General features: G+C 45.1%; 1 protein-coding gene across 4 annotated transcripts in view; it reads right to left on the bottom strand.

The window, feature by feature from the left end:
* pdzd2 (PDZ domain containing 2) overlaps window positions 1-19,769 on the bottom strand; it is a 631,303-nt gene that overhangs the window by 248,589 nt on the left and 362,945 nt on the right. Inside the window, exon 2 of one of the 4 annotated variants that reach the window (XM_078551158.1) lies at window positions 2,564-2,679. The exons of the other annotated variants lie outside the window; for them this stretch is intronic. Within the exon in view, the coding sequence (XP_078407284.1) occupies window positions 2,564-2,586 (23 nt within the window). The 5' untranslated portion in view covers window positions 2,587-2,679. The remainder of the gene's footprint in view (window positions 1-2,563; window positions 2,680-19,769) is intronic. 4 annotated transcript variants of the gene reach the window in all.

Raw genomic sequence — 19,769 nt, forward strand, 5'->3', positions numbered from 1 at the left:
TACCTTGTTTTGGACAGCGCTCGTGGTCATCAGTACCAGGCTTCACAGGCAGCACCACATCACTTTTAGGGGGGCTCATAGGCAGGTCTCTACCTACCAGACCAGCCATAAGACGGGGGTGGCTTTTCAATGGCTGCAGGGCTAGGGCTTGCTTGGGGAAGGGGGAGAAGCAGCCACAAGCAAGGGGAGAGCCTGCAGGGCAAGGGCTGTACTGGGGCAGGGGGGTATCCCAGGGTGTGTGTGGGGACACATGTTGATCTGTGCAAGTAGCCTCAAGATGGTGAGGGCTGAGGAGGCAGTCTCCAGAGGAGATGAGGCCAGATGGAAATGTGAGGGTTTGCGTGAGGGAGTGAGTGGTGATGTCCCTTGAGCTGGCAGTGAGTGTGTGATGGGCTTGAGTGTGTGAGTTTAGAGTGATGAGATGGTTGCCTTACCCTGGCAGCACAAATCATTCATTCTCTTTCTGCACTGGATGGCCAACCTCTTCTATGCAGCATTGGCATTGATCACCACTGCCACCCCCTACCAAGCCGGAGTGGTGAGATTGCTGGACCTGCTGTGGCCAGAGCAGAGTGGAGGACATCATGGCGGGCCTCCAAAAGGCATTCCAGTGATGAGTCACTGAACTCTTCTTGGCTTTCAGGGCCATGTTTTCACTGAAGCAGTCCTGGGCTGCAAGCATTGAGAACTATGTACACATCTGCGGTTTAGAAATGTAGTGAGGAAACAGTAAGGTAACAGCGGGGTGGGAAATTCAGAGGCCGCCCACTAGCGAGACAGCATGTTTTCTGTGGCAGCATAAATAATGAGGCCGGAAGCGGATGATACGGCGGAAAAACCCACCACTGCAGCCGGTGGGTGAAATGGTGTTTTTCACACCTGCTACCGCCCTTGGTGCAATTCTGACACAATTCCATCCACAATCAGGCAGACTTTCATGCGTTTTAACAAAGAAAGAGGCTAGCTTTATTATACTTAACCCAATCTAAGTAAAAATAATAAAATACACACATACACACACACTCAAAGTTTATATACACACATACTCAAGGTTAACACACACACACACAAATAGATTACAGAGTGGGGAAGGATAGATTAATCAAATTAGGGTCCAAAGAAAGAAAAGAGGTATACAGTCTGTGGGACTTGGTGGCTTGGTTAGCTTCAGGGTCATGCAGATGTGGTGCTTCCATCTCAGTCGACAGGAATGTGGAGGGTACAGTGATGCAAACTGAGTAGCCATCTTTGGTTGCAAGTTCAAGTCATGCCTTCAGCGGGATTTTGTGGTCCCACCAGCGGCAGGCCACACCGCAGGTGGGATGGGAAATTTTGGAGCGCAGCCAAAAGTCAATTGACTTTTGGCCACTCTCCAAATTTTTCCGTCCCACTCGTGACTTTGCCCGCCACAGGCAAGGCCAGAAAATCCCAGCCTTAGTCTCTGTTTTTAAAAATTCACTTTGGGTTTCCAGCAGGTAGGATTAAAGATCATCATTTGCCATAAAGCATGTTTTCATGACACTGGAGTTCTCATGTCCCATTTACTACTGGTTTTTCTAACCTTGGGAAAGGTGATGAGGTTGACTCAGGATGCTATAAGGTGCTGGTTTAGGCAGAGATACATTTATGAATGAACTTAGTCTTTGCAAGCCATCAAAAATAAAAGAGGAGTCACTGTTAAATTTTCAGGTTTTGCACTAAATATTTTCTCCAGTTCAGTGTCACTATTCACTCCAATAGGTGGACTGTGGTCTGTGATCTAGAGTGCACCTTAGCTGCCTAAGTCTAATTAAATGATGAAGTGATCTGGGAATTGTAACCTTTGCAATGTGTGCTCTTTACTGTAATCTTGAACATGCTTTCTCATGTGTTTTCCTGGCTTTACAAGACTGGAAAGCACTCGAGTGAAATAAGACACAATTGAAAACCAGAAAGTTGGTGTATTTTACAGGAAGTACGTGAACAGAATGAAATGTTCACTGTAAGATCTGCTAATGTTCCATGAAAACAACAAAAACATAAAAACCCCTTTGGCACTCTGAGGTGGAAACTCAAGTTAGCTAAACACAAACGAAAAAACCTGTGTTTGGACATCCAGTCTGATATCTCTGTGTGAGTGATCTAAATCTATGTGCACAAATGCCTTTCCTGATTTAATTCTCTCGATGGATATTCCACCCACATTGACTGAAGACAAAAGATGGTAGGAAAGGCTTCCCAAGGATAATTAGCTAACTGATGGCTAGGTCTCTAAGCTACAGAAGCTCATGGAGAAACTGTTTTATGGCTGTCCAGCAATAGGTGGGTAGCTAACTAACACTTCAAATTACCATGACCACCACTGTTATTTAATGTCTGCTGATTAATGATAAATCAAAAAATGCTGCATTCCCTTGAGTGTTCACCCCTTATAAGCTAACAGGAAGACTGGAGATTATGGGGCAGAGTTCTCCTAAATAAAATTTCAGCTACTAACAATTAACTCTAAATCATGCACCTAGAGCATTTTCTATGATGTGTTTTAAGCAGCAGCAGGTGGTAATGGTCACTCAGAGCTAAGTACCTGCTTTCTTCAAGCAGCACCATTTCCTTGGAGTGCTTTGACAGCACTATAGATGTGTTAGGGCTGGAAAATTCCAATCACAAGCCAGAGGCTGGATACTTTCCAATTTCATTGAACTGAAAAACAAAGTGAGTTGCCAGCTTGTGTTTCTATATCTGTGATCGTCTATGGCTTGTCGCCATACACCAACTCCACATCTGTACCCAAAAAAAATATACTTCTCAATTTAAGCCAAAATGCTGGAATTGCACAGCAGCTCAGCTACCATTTCCAACAACAAGATAGGCAGTGTAAAATCTGATGCACACACCTGGTGCAAATAGTGCCAGATGCCATATTGGCGAGCTAACGAATGTCTAATGGGTGTATGGAGAATAGGCAGGTTATGACTTCAGTCAGCATGTAGCGCTGATTTTGATGCCAGCGCTGCCATTTTGGAGCTCATTGCTCCAGCCAACATGATGATCTCTTAATCATTCACGGCTTATCATGCGTTTATCAGCAGAAGGACCCCTCACCAGCGCTATTTAAAGGGATTCTGAATTATTTTCAGGTCAGTTGCTGATTTATTTCTACCGTCTGTTGCTCAGATTGTACAAGTATTTGGCACTTTCTAGTGTTCTTTAGAGTTACTGAAGTCCACAGGGAGTAGCGCGGCAGGTATTTAATGGATAAAAACAAAAAGCTACTGCGGATGCTGGAAATCCAAAACAAAAACAGAATTACCTGGAAAAACTCAGCAGGTCTGGCAGCATCGGTGGAGAAGAAAAGAGTCGACGTTTCGAGTCCTCACGACCCTTCAACAGAACTCAAGTTTCGACTCGAAACGTCGACTCTTTTCTTCTCCACCGATGCTGCCAGACCTGCTGAGTTTTTCCAGGTAATTCTGTTTTTGTTTAGGTATTTAAAGGAGTTGGTCTTGCCTTCAAGGTTCTGCACAAACCAATTATTCCCAGATATGGGTGCCACAGTATGCATTCTCCTTGGAATAAAGGTTCATTGCTAAGATTACTTTCACAGCCATTGGCAATGCCATCCCTGTCCTGCACTAATGCTGCAGTTGTGACTCAAGCAGGTGGCAGATTTCAGTGAGGACGTTCTTTATTGAAGTACAGACATCACACACATTGGGCGGAATTTTATGCTGACAGGATTTTACGGTCTAGCTGAAGTCAATAGCCTTTTGAACGGCTCGCCACATTTTACGGGGCTGTATAATTCTGCCCATTGTTCCTTGCTGAGGCTCATGTAGGAGAATTGTTTCCTGAACAATTCTGCTGCTGTACGCATTCTCCTTCGAATAAAGTATGACTGGGAGAAAGAGCAGGAAGCACACAGAGCAGGCCAAGCTGCTACAGGAGGAGGAGGAGAAGAGTTATCTGCAGGAGGCCATATCCACTCACAATGTTCAGGAAACAATTCTACATGGGCCTCAGCAAGGAACAATGGGCAGAATTATACGGTCCCGTTTCAGCGGGGGAGGAGCCGTAAAATGTGGCGAGCCATTCAAAAGGCTATTGACTTCAGCTAGACCGTAAAATCCCATCAGCATAAAATTCCGCCCAATGTGTGTGATGTCTATATTTCAATAAAGAACGTCCTCACTGAAATCTGCCACCTGCTTGAGTCACAACTGCAGCATTAGTGCAGGACAGGGATGGCATTGCCAATGGCTGTGAAAGTAATCATGGCAATGAACCTTTATGCATCACGCTCCTTCCGGGCTGGAGGCGAAGACATTTGTAACATCTTGCAATTTTCCATCCACTGTTGCTAAAGGGAAGTCAATAAGGCTCTCTATTCAAAGTGAGCTAATTACATCTCATTATCTCTTGCCTGAAGGCAGCAGGCAGAGTGATCACATGGCTTCATGAGGGTTGCAGGCTTCACGGTGCAGGATGCCAGAATTGCCTTGACAGCATTTTGAGGGAACTGCATGTCAACTCTGAGATGTATTGCAACCGAAAGGGAATCCACTCCCTCAGCATCCAGCTGGTGTGCAACCACACGCAACTAATCATGCAGATCAATGCTCTGTATGCTGGCAACACTCACGATGCCTTCATTGAACAGCAGTCTGTTGTGCAAACTATATTTGAACCTTGGCATCAGAAGCAACGGACACAGATTAATTCCACATCCTGATCCCAGTGCATGTTCTTGGGGACCATCAAATTTAACCCCCAGGGTGTTCTAGAGATGAGAGCGATCGTCAACATTTTGAGCAGGTCTGATGATGAGTCCTAACCAAAAAACAACATTTTGTGTTTTAAATGTAGGTTTCCAACATTTGTAAAGAAGAATCATGCTCCACTAGATGACTTTGTTGATTGTTAAGAAATTTCCCTCAGTTAAAATTCAACCCCCCCTTTTTAACTTGGCATAAGCGCTGTGTGCAGGGAGCCAAGGCATGGGGGAGGACTTCATGACTCACTGCACGTGGTCCCAGAGAGATTTTAACACCAGGGTCTCATTTCCATGTTCAATGTCAGGCTCCTGTGTGAACCCAGCAGGAATAAATCCCGAGTCGGCACGCGGGAGCATGACATGTTACATTTGAAACATGTTGCTTCTGCGACATTTTAACGTCCTTTAAGACAATGTCATTCCTATAGAACTCTGACTGGGGATAAGTTGGGAGTTTCGTAAAGAAGAATTCTTTGTTTTCTGTTGGGGATTGTCTCTTTGTCTAGCCATTAAACAAGCTTTTCCCCTTCTTTGACTGAAAGGAGTATCTTGGAAATTTTGGCGGTGAGGGTGAAATCTACTGTTTAGCAGTTGACTTAGAAACAGTATTACATTTAACAGACAGAAAACAAACTTTTGTAGTCTGTATTTCTCTGGCTGATGTGGTGCTACTGGTTATAATCAACAGGAACTTTACAGCAAAGAAAGGCTTGACTAATGCTGTGGTATTAAGGTGCTGGATGGTTGCCCAGCATTCTGTTTGCCCACATACTGTTCAGAAATAGCTCATTGTCGGTTCCAGTACAGCAATGTTAACCTTTTACTTTCCCAACACATGAAATGCTGGTTTTCCTCTTATTTATCCCTAGTTAACCACAGTTGTGTGAAGTATGCAAAGGGACTTGATTATTATTTAAGCTTGTCCTTCTGCACCCCGGGCATTGCAATGCTTTTTAAAAATTCATTCATGGGATGTGAGTTTCGCTGGCTGGGCCAGCATTTATTGCCCATCTCTAGTTGCCCTTGAGAAGATGGTTGTGAGCTGCCTTCTTGAATCGCTGCAGTCCATGTGGTGTAGGTACACTCATAGTGTTATTAGGGAGGGAGTTCCAGGATTTTGACCCAGTGACAGTGAAGGAACAGCAATATACTTCCAAGTCAGGGTGGTGAGTTACTTGGAGAGGAACCTCCAGGTGGTAGTGTTCCCATCTATCTGCTGCCCTTGTCCTTCCAGGAGGTAGTGGTCATGGGTTTGGAAGGTGCTGCCGAAGGAGCCTTGGTGAATTCCTGCAGTGCATCTTGTAGGCGGTACACGCTGCTGCTACTGTTCATCGGTGGTGGAGGGAGTGAATGTTTGTGGATGTACTGCCAATCAAGCGGGCTGCTTTGTCCTGGATGATGTCCAGCTTCTTGAGTGTTGTGAGAGCTGCACTCATCCAGGCAAGTGGGGAGTATTCCATCACACTCCTGACTTGTGCCTTGTTGATGGTGGACAGACTTTGGGGAGTCAGGAGGTGAGTTACTCGTCACACGATTCCTAGCCTCTGACCTGCTCTTGTAGCCACACTATTTATATGGCTAGTCCAGTTCAGTTTCTGGTCAATGGTAACCCCCAGGGTGTTCATAGTGGGAGATTCAGCAATGGTAATGCCATTGAACATAAAGGGGCAATGGTTGGATTCTCTCTTGTTGGAGATGGTCATTGCCTGACACTTGTGTGGCATGAATGTTGCTTGCCACTTGTCAGTCCAAGCCTGGATATTGTCCAGGTCTTGCTGCATTTGGACATGGACTGCTTCAGTCACGAATGGCGCTGAACATTGTACAATCATCAGCGAACATCCCCACTTCTGACATTATGATGGAAGGAAGGTCGTTGATGAAGCAGCTGAAGATGGTTGGACCTAGGACACTACCGTGAGGAACTCATGCACTGAAGTCTTGGAGCTGAGATGACTGACCTCCAACAACTACAACCATCTTCCTTTGTGCTAGGTATGACCCCAACCAGCGGAGAGTTTCCCCCCCGATTCCCATCAGCTCATTTTGCTAGGGCTCCTTGATGCCACACTCGGTCAAATGCTGCCTTGATGTCAAGGGCAGTCATTCTCACCATTACCTCGGGAGTTCAGCTCTTTTGTCCATGTTTGAACCAAGACTGTAATAAGGTCAGGAGCTGAGTGGCACTGGCGGAACCCAAACTGGGCATCAGTTGAGCAGGTTATTGTTAAGCAAGTGCTGCTTGATAGCATTGTTGATGATCCCTTCCATTACTTTACTGATGATCAAGAGTAGACTGATGGGGCAGTAATTGGCCTGGTTGGATTTGTCCTGCTTTTTGTGTGCAGGAGATACCTGGGCAATTTCCCACGTAGCCGGGTAGATGCCAGTGTTGTAGCTGTACTGGAACAGCTTGGCTAGGGGTGCAGCAAGTTCTGAAGCACAAGTCTTCAGTACTATTGCCCGAATATTGTCAGGGCCAAAGCCTTTGCAGTATCCAGTGCCTTCAGCCATTTCTTGATATCATGTGGAGTGAATCGAATTGACTGAAGGCTGGCATTGTGATGCTGGGGACCTCCAGAGGAGGCCAAGATGGATCATCGACTTGGCACTTCTGGCTGAAGATTGTTGTGAATGCTTCAGCCTTATCTTTTGCACTGATGTGCTGGGCTGCTCCATCTTTGAGGATGGGGATATTTATGGAGCCTCCTCCTCCAGTGAGTTGTTTAATTGTCCACTACCAATCACGACTGGATGTAGCAGGACTGCAGAGCTTAGATCTGATCTATTGGTTATGGGGTCGCTTAGCTCTGTCTATCGCTTACTGCTTATGCTGTTTGGCAAGTAGTCCTGTGTTATAGCTTCACCAGGTTGACACCTCATTTTTAGGTATGCCTGGTGCTGCTCCTGGCATGCCCTCCTGCCCTCTTCATTGAACCAGGGTTGATCCCCTGGCTTGATGATAATGGTAGAGTGGGGGATATGCCAGGCCATGAGGTTACAGATTGTGTTTGAGTACAATTCTGCTGCTGCTGATGGCCCACAGTGCCTCATGGATGCCCAGTCTTGTGTTGCTAGGTCTGTTCGAAACCTATCCCATTTAGCACGGCGGTAGTGCCACACAACACGATGGACGGTATCCTCAATGTGAAGGCGGGACTTCATCTCCACAAGGACAATGCGGCGGTCACTCCTACTGATACTGTCATGGGCAGATGCATCTGTGCCAGGCAGATGTGTGAGCCACTCTTGGTGATGGACACTGAAGTACCCCACCCAGAGTACATTCTGCGTCCTCGTCACCCTCAGTGTTTCCTCCAAGTGATGTTCAACATGGAGGAGCACTGATTCATCAGTTGAGGGAGGGCAGTACGCGGTAATCAACAGGAGGTTTCCTTGCCCACATTTGACCTGATGCCATGAGACTTCATGGGGTCTGGAATCGATGTTGAGGACTCTCAGGGCAACCCCCTCCTGACTGTATACCACTGTGCCACCACTTCTGCTGGGTTTGTCCTGCCGGTGGGACAGGACATACCCAGGGATGGTGATGGTGGAGTCTGGGACATTATCTGTAAGGTATGATTCAGTGAGGATGACTATGTCAGGCCGTTGCTTGACTGGTCTGTGAGACAGCTCTCCCAGTTTTGGCACTAGCCCCCAGATGTTAGTAAGGAGGATTTTGCAGGATCATCAGGGCTGACTTTGCCATTGTTGTTTCCGGTGTGTAGGTCGATGCCAGGTGGTCCGTCTGGTTTCATTCTTTTTTTGTGACTTTGTAGCGGTTTGTCACAACTGACTGGCTTTCTAGGCCAATTTAGAGGGCATGTAAGAGTCAACCACATTGCTGTGGGTCTGGAGTCACATGTAGGCCAGACCAGGTAAGGACGACAGATATCCTTCCCTAAAAGACATTAGTGAACCAGATGGGTTTTTACAACAATCAACAATGATTCCAACAATGAATGAGGACTCGAAACGTCAACTCTTTTCTTCTCTGCCGATGCTGCCAGACCTGCTGAGTTTTTCCAGGTAATTTTGTTTTTGTTTTGGATTTCCAGCATCCGCAGTAGTTTTTTGTTTTTAACAATGATTCCATGGTCATCATTAGACTTTTAATTCCAGGTTTTTATTGAATTCAAATTCCACCATCTGCCAAGGCGGGATTCGAACCCGGGTCACCAGAGCATTACCCTGGGTCTCTGGATTACTAGTCAGTGACAATCATGTCGTCGTCGTCATTGCAGTCGCTGACGTCCCTGCACCTGCTCCTACCTCTCCATTCTTGATCCTCAGGTGCTCCAAATATCCTGTCTTATCCACTTATTCAGCTCCCAGCAGTCTCTATTATGAACTCATGACTTTCACAACATTTTTTTACCCATTTATAAGAACCTCAAAACTATTATTTCTTACTACCCTCAGTATTCTCTCCCTCCTCCACAGTCTACAAGCTTTTAAATCCCAACCTCAGCATTATTTAACCAAGACTTCTTGATTAACCTTGTATTCTCCCCTGTTCTTTTCAATCTTGATGATGGCGTGCACTATGGGCTTGGCTCTTCACAAAATTTACTGGCACAGCACATTCTCACAATGGTTATTGTGGTGAAAATAAGCCAATAAACCCTAAGTAAAGAGGGTTTTTTTGAACAACAGTGACCTTTTGTTCACGCCCTGCTGTTAATAACAGGAATAAACATTTTGGCCCTGTTTTTCTTCCCATTATATACTGCAGGATATAAATATTTTTTCACAAATGTTCTTTACAATAATGAATGGAAGCTTGAAATATGCTTTGTTAAAAACTGCCAAAATCCACGTTGCACACTATGTAACACATCCAGAAACGATGATTGTTAAAATGACTTTTGTTTGTTCTAACAATACAAAACTGTTAGATTTTTGTTTTTCTCTGCTCCCTTGTTTCAGGACATGGCAAACCTTGTTTCTTTCCTCTCTTAAGGGCTGAGCAAGCATTCTGTAATTGTCAAATTCTGTTTGGTAATGCTCCTGTGAAGCACCTTGGGACATTTTGCTACCTCAAAGGTGCTATACGAATGCAAGTTGTTGGTATTGAACTCTGGCATCTCAATCAAGTGGCAAATACTCATTCTGGGGGGAATGTTTGACCCACAACCCCTGCCCTCCCCACCATGGGTGGAGGGGGTCAGGGTGATTAAAAACTACACAAGACAATCCCAACCAACAACATATGTGCCTGCTGCCATGTTTTACAGTAGCAAACTGCATGGCAAGCCTGTGTTTTGTTCATGAGAGGCGGGACACCTCAGGATAATTTTGAAATCAGAATCCTCTGCTGCAGTTAGGAAACTGATTTAAATGTAATGCTGGCCAGCCGGGAAACCCAGCAGGCTAAAGGGGGAAGGGAGAGGACAGATTCAGTAGGTAAGTGCTTTTCAGAGCACTGCTTGGAGCAGGGGTACTTCTCCCGGTGCTTCAAGCAAATCTTCCGCCGTGACCGGCTGATCCCTCCTCATCGCCGGCTCCCACTCCAAACTGCAACCCCAAAATCTCTCCTCGTCATCCCCCCACCACCGACTGCTGATCCAACACCCCTCCCCAACCTCCAAACTTGCCCTGTTGCTGGGGATCATCCTTAACAGTCTCCAGCTGCAGCCTCCGGCTGTTATTTTCCCAGCCGGCAGCCATCCTGCCTCTCGTGCTGGCTGGCTGCCGAGCAGGAGCCAGAATAAAACAATGATAACGAGGTCTAGCCATTAAAGCTGGAGGAACCTCCGTGTTCACAACCTAATCAGGTTTCCCCCCCTCCCCCAACCCCGGACAAATATGCTCCCAAGCTGCTTCCTCCCCACCGCGCCATAAATATTGATGCCTCTGCGTTTACAGAAATAAGGGGCACCACAAGTGAGCCTTTCCATATCTGACACAAACATGCGCAGACTTTCCAGCAAATGTTACTGGAGAGGGATCAGAACTGGGAACACTTGCTGATCGATCCTTCCAAATCTGGGGGCACAGAGGTCAATGGTATACCTGCAGATGCAGCCCTAGTTGAAATTGTGACTCATCATGGCCTGGGAATTAAACATAGGGTTTTCCTCATCAGACAGTACATTTACCCATTAAGCCACTTGGGAATAGTAAATTTAGGTTTTCATTTTCTCCCTTATCTTTAGGTTTCCCCCTAAGCCATATTTCATTTCTTGGCGAGAAAGTAGCAAGGTGAAGTAAGAGTGACTGCCTTTAACATCAAGGCCGCATTTGACCAAGTTTGGAATCAAGGAGCCCTAGCAAAACTGGAGTCAATGGGAATCAGGGAGAAAACTCTCCACTAGTTGCTGTTAGGCTCAGCACAAAGGAAGATGGTTGTGGTTGTTGGAGGTCAATCATCTCAGTTCCAGGATATCACTGCAGGAGTTCCTCAGAGTAGTGTCCTAGGCCCAACCATTTTCAGCTGCTTCACCAATGACCTTCCTTCCATCATAAGGTCAGAAGTGGGGATGTTCGCTTATGATGACACAATGTTCAGCACCATTCGCAACTCCTCATGTACTGAAGCAGTCCATGTCCAAATGCAGCAAGACCTGGATAACATTCAAATATAGGCTGATAAGTGGCAAGTAACATTTGTGCCACACAAGTGCCAGGCAATGACCAGCTCCAACAAGAGAGAATCTAACCATCACCCCTTGATGTTCAATGGCATTAGCATTGCTGAATCTCCCACTATCAACATCCTGGGGGTTACATTTGCCCAGAAAATGAACTGGACTAGCCATATAAATACTGTGGCAACAAGAACAGGTCAGAGGCTAGGAATCGTGTGATGAGTAACTCACTTCCTGACTCCGCAAAGCTTGTCCACCGTCTACAAGGCACAAATCAGGAGTGTGATGGAATACTCTTCATTTGCCTGGATGAGTGCAGCTCCAACAACACTCAAGAAGCTCGACACCATCCAGGATAAAGCAGCCCGCTTGACTGACACCCCGAACACCTTTAACATTCACTCCCTCCTCCACCAATGCACAGTGGCAGCAGTTTGTACCATCTACACTACAAGATGAACTGCAGTAACTCATCAAGGCTTCTTCGACAGCACCTTCCAAACCCACGAACTTTACCACCTAGCAGAACAAGGGCAGCAGATGCATGGGAACCCCACCGCCTGCATGTCCCCCTCCAAGGCACTCACCATCTTGTCTTGGAAATATATCGCCGTTCCTTCACTGTTGCTGGGTCAAAACACCAGAACTCCCTCCCTAACAGCACTGTGGATGTACCTACACCACATGGACTGCAGCAGTTCAAGAAGGCAACTCACCATCACCTTCTCAAGGGCAATTAGGGATGGGCAAAAAATGCTGGCTTTGCCAGGAACGCCCACATCTTGTGAAAGAATAAGTTTTTTAAAAGTCAAGGCTTTTACCAGTGCTTCTCTAGAGTCACCTCTTTGGAAATGCACAAAAGCAATTTGAGATGCAACAGCTTTTGATTTTCTCTCACTCATTCACAGGCGATTAAGTGGTCCTGAGATAGCTCTCCCAACATGGACAATAATCGGCACATGTCAGTGAGGAGAATTTTCCAGTATCAGCTAGCTGGAATTGCCTGAATTTTCTCTTCATTGGATTACTGGGTCATTGCTAGACCAATTAAGATGATGTTAAGGGCCGGATATTCCTGTCTCAAACTGAGATGGAATGGAGGCGGGAAGGCAAAATAAATAGCGCAAGTGTCCTGGTCTGCCGTGTCCATTCCCAGCTCTATTGACTTTCCCATGGGTGGGGGTGGAAGTGAAGTCATCTGCCTCACTTATTGGGCATTTTGAGGTCATTAGGGACCTCGTTAGGAGCTCGCCTCCTGGCTTCCTGAGATTTTCATGGAAGCAGGCAGCTCTTGGAAGCTCTGTGGAGCTGACCAACTCCAGCCTGATAATCACACACAGCAATGCTGAAATAGTCACATTTAATGGCAAAAAGTGCAGGTTGAGACAAAAAGAACTACTGAACTGCAATAAGATTTTAATAATCAACCTTTCCCTACCCTCTCTATTCCCAGCTCACCATTTGCCCTGGCCACTTTGAAGATGAAGATCCTCTCGCTTCTTTTTTAAGACCACACAGACAACAGCCACAGGAATGGCACCCGATCCGGACCAGAACGCAGCCAACTTCCCTGTGTTCCGCCTCCTTTCCTGCCATCACTCACGGCCACTAACTGGGCAGCAGATCCATCTTTAGGGTTATTAAGACGCTAACCCTGTGAAAATCCCACCACCTGGCAGGCTGCCAACAGCGACAGGAATGCATCCTGGATTAGTCCTGGTCTCCCAATTCCCTTCACGAACAGGAAAATCAGGCCCCTAAGAGTCAGCCACAAATTGTGAAATTGGAGTTGGGTGTCGGGGTAGTAGGTTTTCTTCCTCCAAGGACATTATTTAGAATAGGCAGTTGGTTACTGTATTACAATAATATAGCAGCTTTCACAATAGTTTTCCTGATGTTAGCCCATAAATGATCAGGTTTTTTTGCACGTTCACATGCTGCATGGTGGTCTTTAAGCTCACATTCTCCTGGCTGCTAAAAACTATACTGCCATTCTTATTGCTCCACCCCATGGCAAAATATATAACTGTGCTACCTCTCCACCACTATTTTTAGCATACTATTATCTTCAGATCCCTGAGATAACCCGTATTCTCTGTGTTGGCAGACACGTCAATATTGTACTCCAAGTGTTTTTTTGAACCCATCAGAGTTGGTGCAAGTTTTAGTATGCCACATACTGTATAGGCAGAAGGTGAAAATTCTTATCAATACAACGTAAACATCAACAAAATGGAATTCTATAGAAATTTATTGGCATCAATGCCACTAACCATGGTGTAGATGATGGCGTAATGGTAATATCACAGGGCTAGTAATCTAGAGGCCCAGGCTAATGTTCTGGGGACATGGGTTCAAATCCCACCACAGCAGCCAATGGATTAATAAAAAATCTGGAATATAAAGCCTGTCTCAGTAATGGTGACCATGACCAACCATCATCAATTATTATAAAAACCCATCCGGTTCAGTAATGTCTCTAGGGAAGGAAATCTGGCCTATGACTTCAGATCCACTCTTAACTGCCCTCTGAAAGGGCTGAACAAACCACAAGAGCAATTAGGGATGATGGGCAACAAATGCTGGCCTTGGGAGCTACACCCACATCCCACGAATCCCAATAAAAGTTCATGGCGTAGGGGGTAACATCTTGGTATGGATTGGCTAGCTAACAGGAAGCAGAGAGTTGGCATAAATGGGTCATTTTCTGGTTGGTAGGATGTGACGAGTGGTGTGCCACAGGCATCAGTGCTGGGGCCTCAACTTTTTACAATTTATATAAATGACTTGAATGAAGGGACCAAAGGAATGGTTGCTAAATTTGCTGATGACACAAAGCTAGGTAGGGAAGTAAATTGTGAAGAGGATATAAGGAGGCTACAAAGTGACATAGTTAAGTGAGTGGGCAAAGATTTGGCAAATGGAGTATAATGTGGGCAAATGTGAAATTGTTCATTTTGGCAGGAAGAATAAAAACAAAGTGTATTATCTAAATGGTGAGAGATTGCAGAGCTCTGAGATCCAGAGGGATCTGGGTGTCCTAGTGCATGAATCACAAAAGGTTAGTATGCAGATACAACAGGCAATTTGGAAAGCTAATACAATGTTATCGTTTATTGTGAGGGGAATTGATTACAAAAGTAGGGAGGTTATGCTTCAGTTGTACAGGGCATTGGTGAGATCACATCTGGAGTACTGGTCTCCTTATTTAAATGGGTTTGAAGCAATTCAGAGAAGGTTTACAAGACTAATACCAGGAATGGGTGGGTTGTCTTATGAGGAAAGGCTGGACAGATTAGGTTTGTATCCACTGGAATGTAGACGAGTAAGAGGCAACTTAATTGAAACCTTTAAGACCCTGAGGGGTCTTGACAGGGTGGATGTGGAGAGGGTGTTTCCTCTTGTGAGAGAATCTAGAATTAGGGGTCACTGTTCAAAAATAAGGGGTCACTTACTTAAGACAGAGATGAGGAGAAATGTTTTCTCTCAGAGGGTTGTGAGTCTTTGGAACTCTCTTCCTCAAAAGGCAGTGGAAGCAGAGTCTTTGAATATTTTTAAGGCACAGCTAGATAGATTCTTGATTAACAAAGAGGTGAAAGGTTATCGGGTGTAGGCAGAAATGTGGTGTTGAGATTACATTCAGATCAGCCATGATCTTATTGAATGGCGGAGCAGGCTCGAGGGGCTGAGAGGCCTACTCCCGGTCCTAATTTGCATGTTCGTATGAAAGAATAAAAAAATATATAAAAGTTCATGAATTATGTTTATGTTCCTGAAATTCTCAAACAGTGTCTTTAACAACATTGGTCCCCAAATCCTATTCTGACAAAATTTCCAATAGGAGACTGCCAGAACTGGAAATTAGGCTAGAATGACTGGGAATTAAGCTGTAGCCTATTCTTGCACTGACGTTTCTGGAGTAACTCTATGTGCCACTCAAAAGGCCGTTAACTTGAGGATTTAGAGCCCAGAGGTTCAGACTACCTTCTTTGGGACACAGCATATGACCAACACACACGTGATCAGGCATTCCAGCTGACTGACATAAGGATAGGATGTGGAGCCTACCAGGATCATGGCCTGGACATGTGAAGATGAAAATATTGTTAAAATAATAATTGTATGGCAGTTCCCTTAGAAAGGGACCAGCTGGAAGTTGTTTCAGGGGTGGGGTGGGATGGGTTAGGTGGGTCAGCAACAGAGAACTGAAGCCGGTACATCTCAGCATTTGCACCAAGATAATCTGGCCCAAAGATTTTCATGGTCTGTGTCACTGTTTTGGGCGATGGGTTAAGGTTAGCAATTTTATTTTCAATCCTGTAACATGTGAGATCACTATTCCCAGGTACTCTGCCATAATTCCACCTGAAGCATATTTGTCATGTTGTGAAAGCCATCAGTTATTCAGTACTACTCACTATTCAGTCAGATAAACCAGTTTTTAAAATCTCTGTGGTTATAATAGATGCAAACACCTTTAACAAAATCCTGCCTCTGTCGAATTTATAATAAACCAAGCTGAGCCTCGAAACCCTTCTTTATTTTTGTGCTTTTTCTGCACAACACTCTGGTGTTAGTTTTGACAGGTTGAATTCAGTCACTGGTAAGAAATCACTAATAAACATTTCATAGTTTTCAGCAGGTGTTCTCAGCAGACATTTCTGGCTTGCCACTGGGCACTTCCTATGAATGAACTGCAGCCAAGTCTAACGGCAACAGGGTTGAATCATTCTGTGCGGAGCTGCTGTTATCATCATGGATTTAGCACTGTGGGAATGGAATCCCACAGATTTCAATGAGGCTCACAGATGCTCCGGCACAGAATGAGTTAGGTCAGCGTTCTACATATGATTCTCCACAAAGCATATTCCTGATCTGACTACTGTCAGGGTACAGTGTACGGTGCATCATGCAGATGCCAAAGGCCTGCTCCACAAGGGAGTTAAAATCCAGACAACGCAGAAGCTCCCATGATCATTTAATTGGGAAAAGCACAGCCCAGTCTACCACTAGACCATAGAAACTGGAAAGCTCTCCAGTTTTATCTCTGGTGTGTGTTGAGTTAGGTGTTCTTAGCCGGGGCAATATTGCCATTTGGCTACAACGTGGCTCAGCGCATACAGCCTAGGGAAGAAGAAAAATCAACCAACATTCCCACTTTTGAATGCAATCCAGTTATTCCTGCAATGTTAGATGAGGATTGGATTCAACGGTGCTGCTTTCTGCAAGTACAAACAAGCAGGCGTGACGGGTGAATAGGGCCCCAGTTCTCCATCCCTGTCCCATCCCTATTTTCACCACTTCTCAGTATCACTGAGTGAACCAAATGCTGCAAATGGGAGAGAGAAGGTCTAGCAACAGGCTCCTCTTGCTGCTGAATGCCTAAGGTCAGGATTTTCTGGCTCCATTGTGGCGGGACCTGCCACAGGAGATTTGGTGGCTCAGCCTAAAGTCCACTGACTTTTGGAGGGACTGGACGATCCCAGCTGTGGCAAAAAATCCTGCCCTAAGTCTCAGGGGATAAGTTGTCCAGTCTTCAGGTCACTGGGGCCCCTTTGAAGGCTCTAATGGATTTTTCTGGTTCTGTGGAATAACCTCACTACTGCATTGCCTGGATCTTCCTGCGGATGCTGAGAGGCTCACATTTGCTGACAGAAATGCCCCCACACCAGCATGGATAGACTAATGACCCCTGACCCAGGAAACTCAGCATCAGAGAAGATTCTGGGCAGAGCTGACCTTGTAGGAGTGGGATAAAGAAATTCCAGTCTTTATCGTGCCTTAGCAGGATGACTTTGGTAGTCATACAAAAATGTTAAAAGTTAAACTTGAGGTTTCTTTTTAATTTGGATCTTCTACTATTGAGGAAGCTGCAATTCATGATAAATTAATCAGTGTCACGGTGCCAACCTGATAAGACACTAAAACTGGATTTTCCTTATCCCGCTTCCATTGGGTAGGGATCAGAGAACTGGGGTAATCAGCAACCTCTATTACTTCAGTTAAGTAAATGTTTTCATTTTATGTGGAACAGAGCTTCACTAAAGGAGTAAAGGTCAGCTGGCTGCTATTTCTAACAAGCACTAGCATGCCAAAAAATGCTGGGAATTTTCCTTGCTACAGCTGCTGTACATAATGGGGTAGAAATTAATCTTGGGGTAGCAGTTTATTGAAAACCTGTTAGAGGCCCAGTTTGTTATTCCGGTGAAGCCAATGGAACTGAATATCAGGTGGGAAGTATAACAGGCAGGAGATTCAGTACTTCTCTTTCTCCACTACTGTCCAACCCAAGATCAATTTGTAACCCACTGTTTGTTTCATCAGAGGTCACATAGGCTTCTGGTGCTCTGGCATCGTAATTAAAGCAAGAGGAAAGCAGAACTAGGCCAGGATCCATGTATGGTGGTTGCTGCATTTCATGTCCACACCATGCCTGTTCCCCCAATCAGAGGGCAGGAAGGGTTACCTGATTCTGGGAGTGCCTATATCACTGACCTCAATAGAATCTATCAAAAATTGGGAGCTGGTGACACAAGGTGTACCAGCCTCCAGAAGTAGGCAAGTGGGCCCCATTGGGAGGGAGGGGAGGCGCTCAAGCTAGGGAAGTGACATGGACCCCAAAGAACAGGAAGACGTTATATATTAAAAGAATATTATTGGCTTAACAGAAGCAAAATTCATTTTTCCAGGAGGAGACTGGGCACCTCCTTGCTCTGGAATTTTCGGGCTATGCAGCTTAGGGTGATCATATGGCCGGTTTTCAGGGGCAACCCCTAGATCAGGTATTATGTCCCTGGGCAAACAACGTCCCTGGCAAAGCCCTGGCTCACGAAACCCATCTGAATTCACCATACAACTGGATTATTAGCTGAGGCCTCTGCAATTCCAGGAACATAACCACTACACTACCATAACCCCTAGCCCCACATGAGTTGAAAATAACTTCGATGTGTGTGGGTAATTGCTATCTTCCAGCAAAATAGTTTTGTTGTATGGTGAACAGCTGACTAGTCTTAATATCTAATGTCCTTTAGGGAAGGAAATCTGCTGTCCTTACCTGGTCTGGTCTCCATGTGACTTCAGACCCACAACAATGCGGTTGATTCTTAAATGCCCTCTGAATAAGGGCAATTAGGGATGGGCAATAAATGCTGGCCTAGCCAGCGATGCCCACATCCCGTGAACAAATGAAAAAATTCCCAAGCCTTGCATGTTTCAGCTAAGGTACTTAAACATGGAAGAAAGTTGGTTATCAAGGGAAATCAGAGTGAAAGTGACAGCACATTGAAGTCACACAGATGAATACAGAGGCCCCAGGCTTGCCATAAATTGTCCCCCAGCTTCACTGTTATATTGGCAGTGAGCTGCAGATGGCAATGGGTCATTCTGATGAAGCTTGCCAGTTGGGATATCCTAAGAGCAAGAGGACTGTCCTGACTCCACATCAATTCTTCTGAAAACCAAAAACTTACTTCTTCTTCAGTAGCCTCCAACAGGACCTTCAAGGAGCCCTGGCAAAGGTAGCTATAGATCTAGGAAAACTAAGCAAAGCAAGTTCAGTACGTGCTCCAACCAGTTTCAGCACAATTAAGCATCAGGGGCCTGACGTAAGCATTAAGCCCCGATTCGTTTATTCAATGAACCTGGGACCTATTTCAGGTGGTGACCTGGGTGACAAAAAAGGTCACATGATCCAAAATGGTGGCTGCTGAACTACAGGTGTGACTCAGTGTGGGAGATCCCAGGTGTGGTTGTGTAAGCTTTTACCTTCTTCATGCCCAAAATAACAGGAAAAATGAGACTGAAGTTTTCCTCCTGTCTAATCTCACAGACGTGGGCAAAGTATTGCTGTAATGGCTTTGGAAGAGGAAGGAAAAAATGGGAGGAGAGCAATAATTATCAAAAATGGATATCCCTACATATAGTCAAATGATGTACAATTCAAATCAATTGGACAAGTGTTCCTCATCTTTTATATAAAAAACAGAGACTGAGGAAATGTGGAAAGAGCAAGTTGTATTGAAAGAACTGCTAAATCCCTGCAGGTTCTATGAAGTTAAAAAAAAACATTCCTGAGACAACCTACTGACCCTGAAGCAACCCCAAGTTACTGTCAATCACAATATAAATCAGAAGAATCTTTTCAGATGCAACTTCAGGAGCTGGAAATAACTTGTGTGCAGGTAACTGTTGTCATCCAACAAAATGATTTGGTTCTGTTGTGAACAGCTCATTATGTTCAGTGAAGGGTTTGCCAAGTCTTGTGTGTTTGAGGTAAAACTCATCCATTTGTTTCCTTCAAAAGACATATTTCATTTTGCGACTGAAGCACAAGAAAATCAGTTTAATCCATGAGAAATAAATAGCTTCAACCGTTAAAATGCCACATGGGATTGTGGATTATGGAAGTCTGCTTCTTGAATAGG

Source organism: Cetorhinus maximus, chromosome 1, assembly GCF_964194155.1.
Source record: "Cetorhinus maximus chromosome 1, sCetMax3.hap1.1, whole genome shotgun sequence".
Taxonomy (NCBI): Eukaryota; Metazoa; Chordata; class Chondrichthyes; order Lamniformes; family Cetorhinidae; genus Cetorhinus; species Cetorhinus maximus.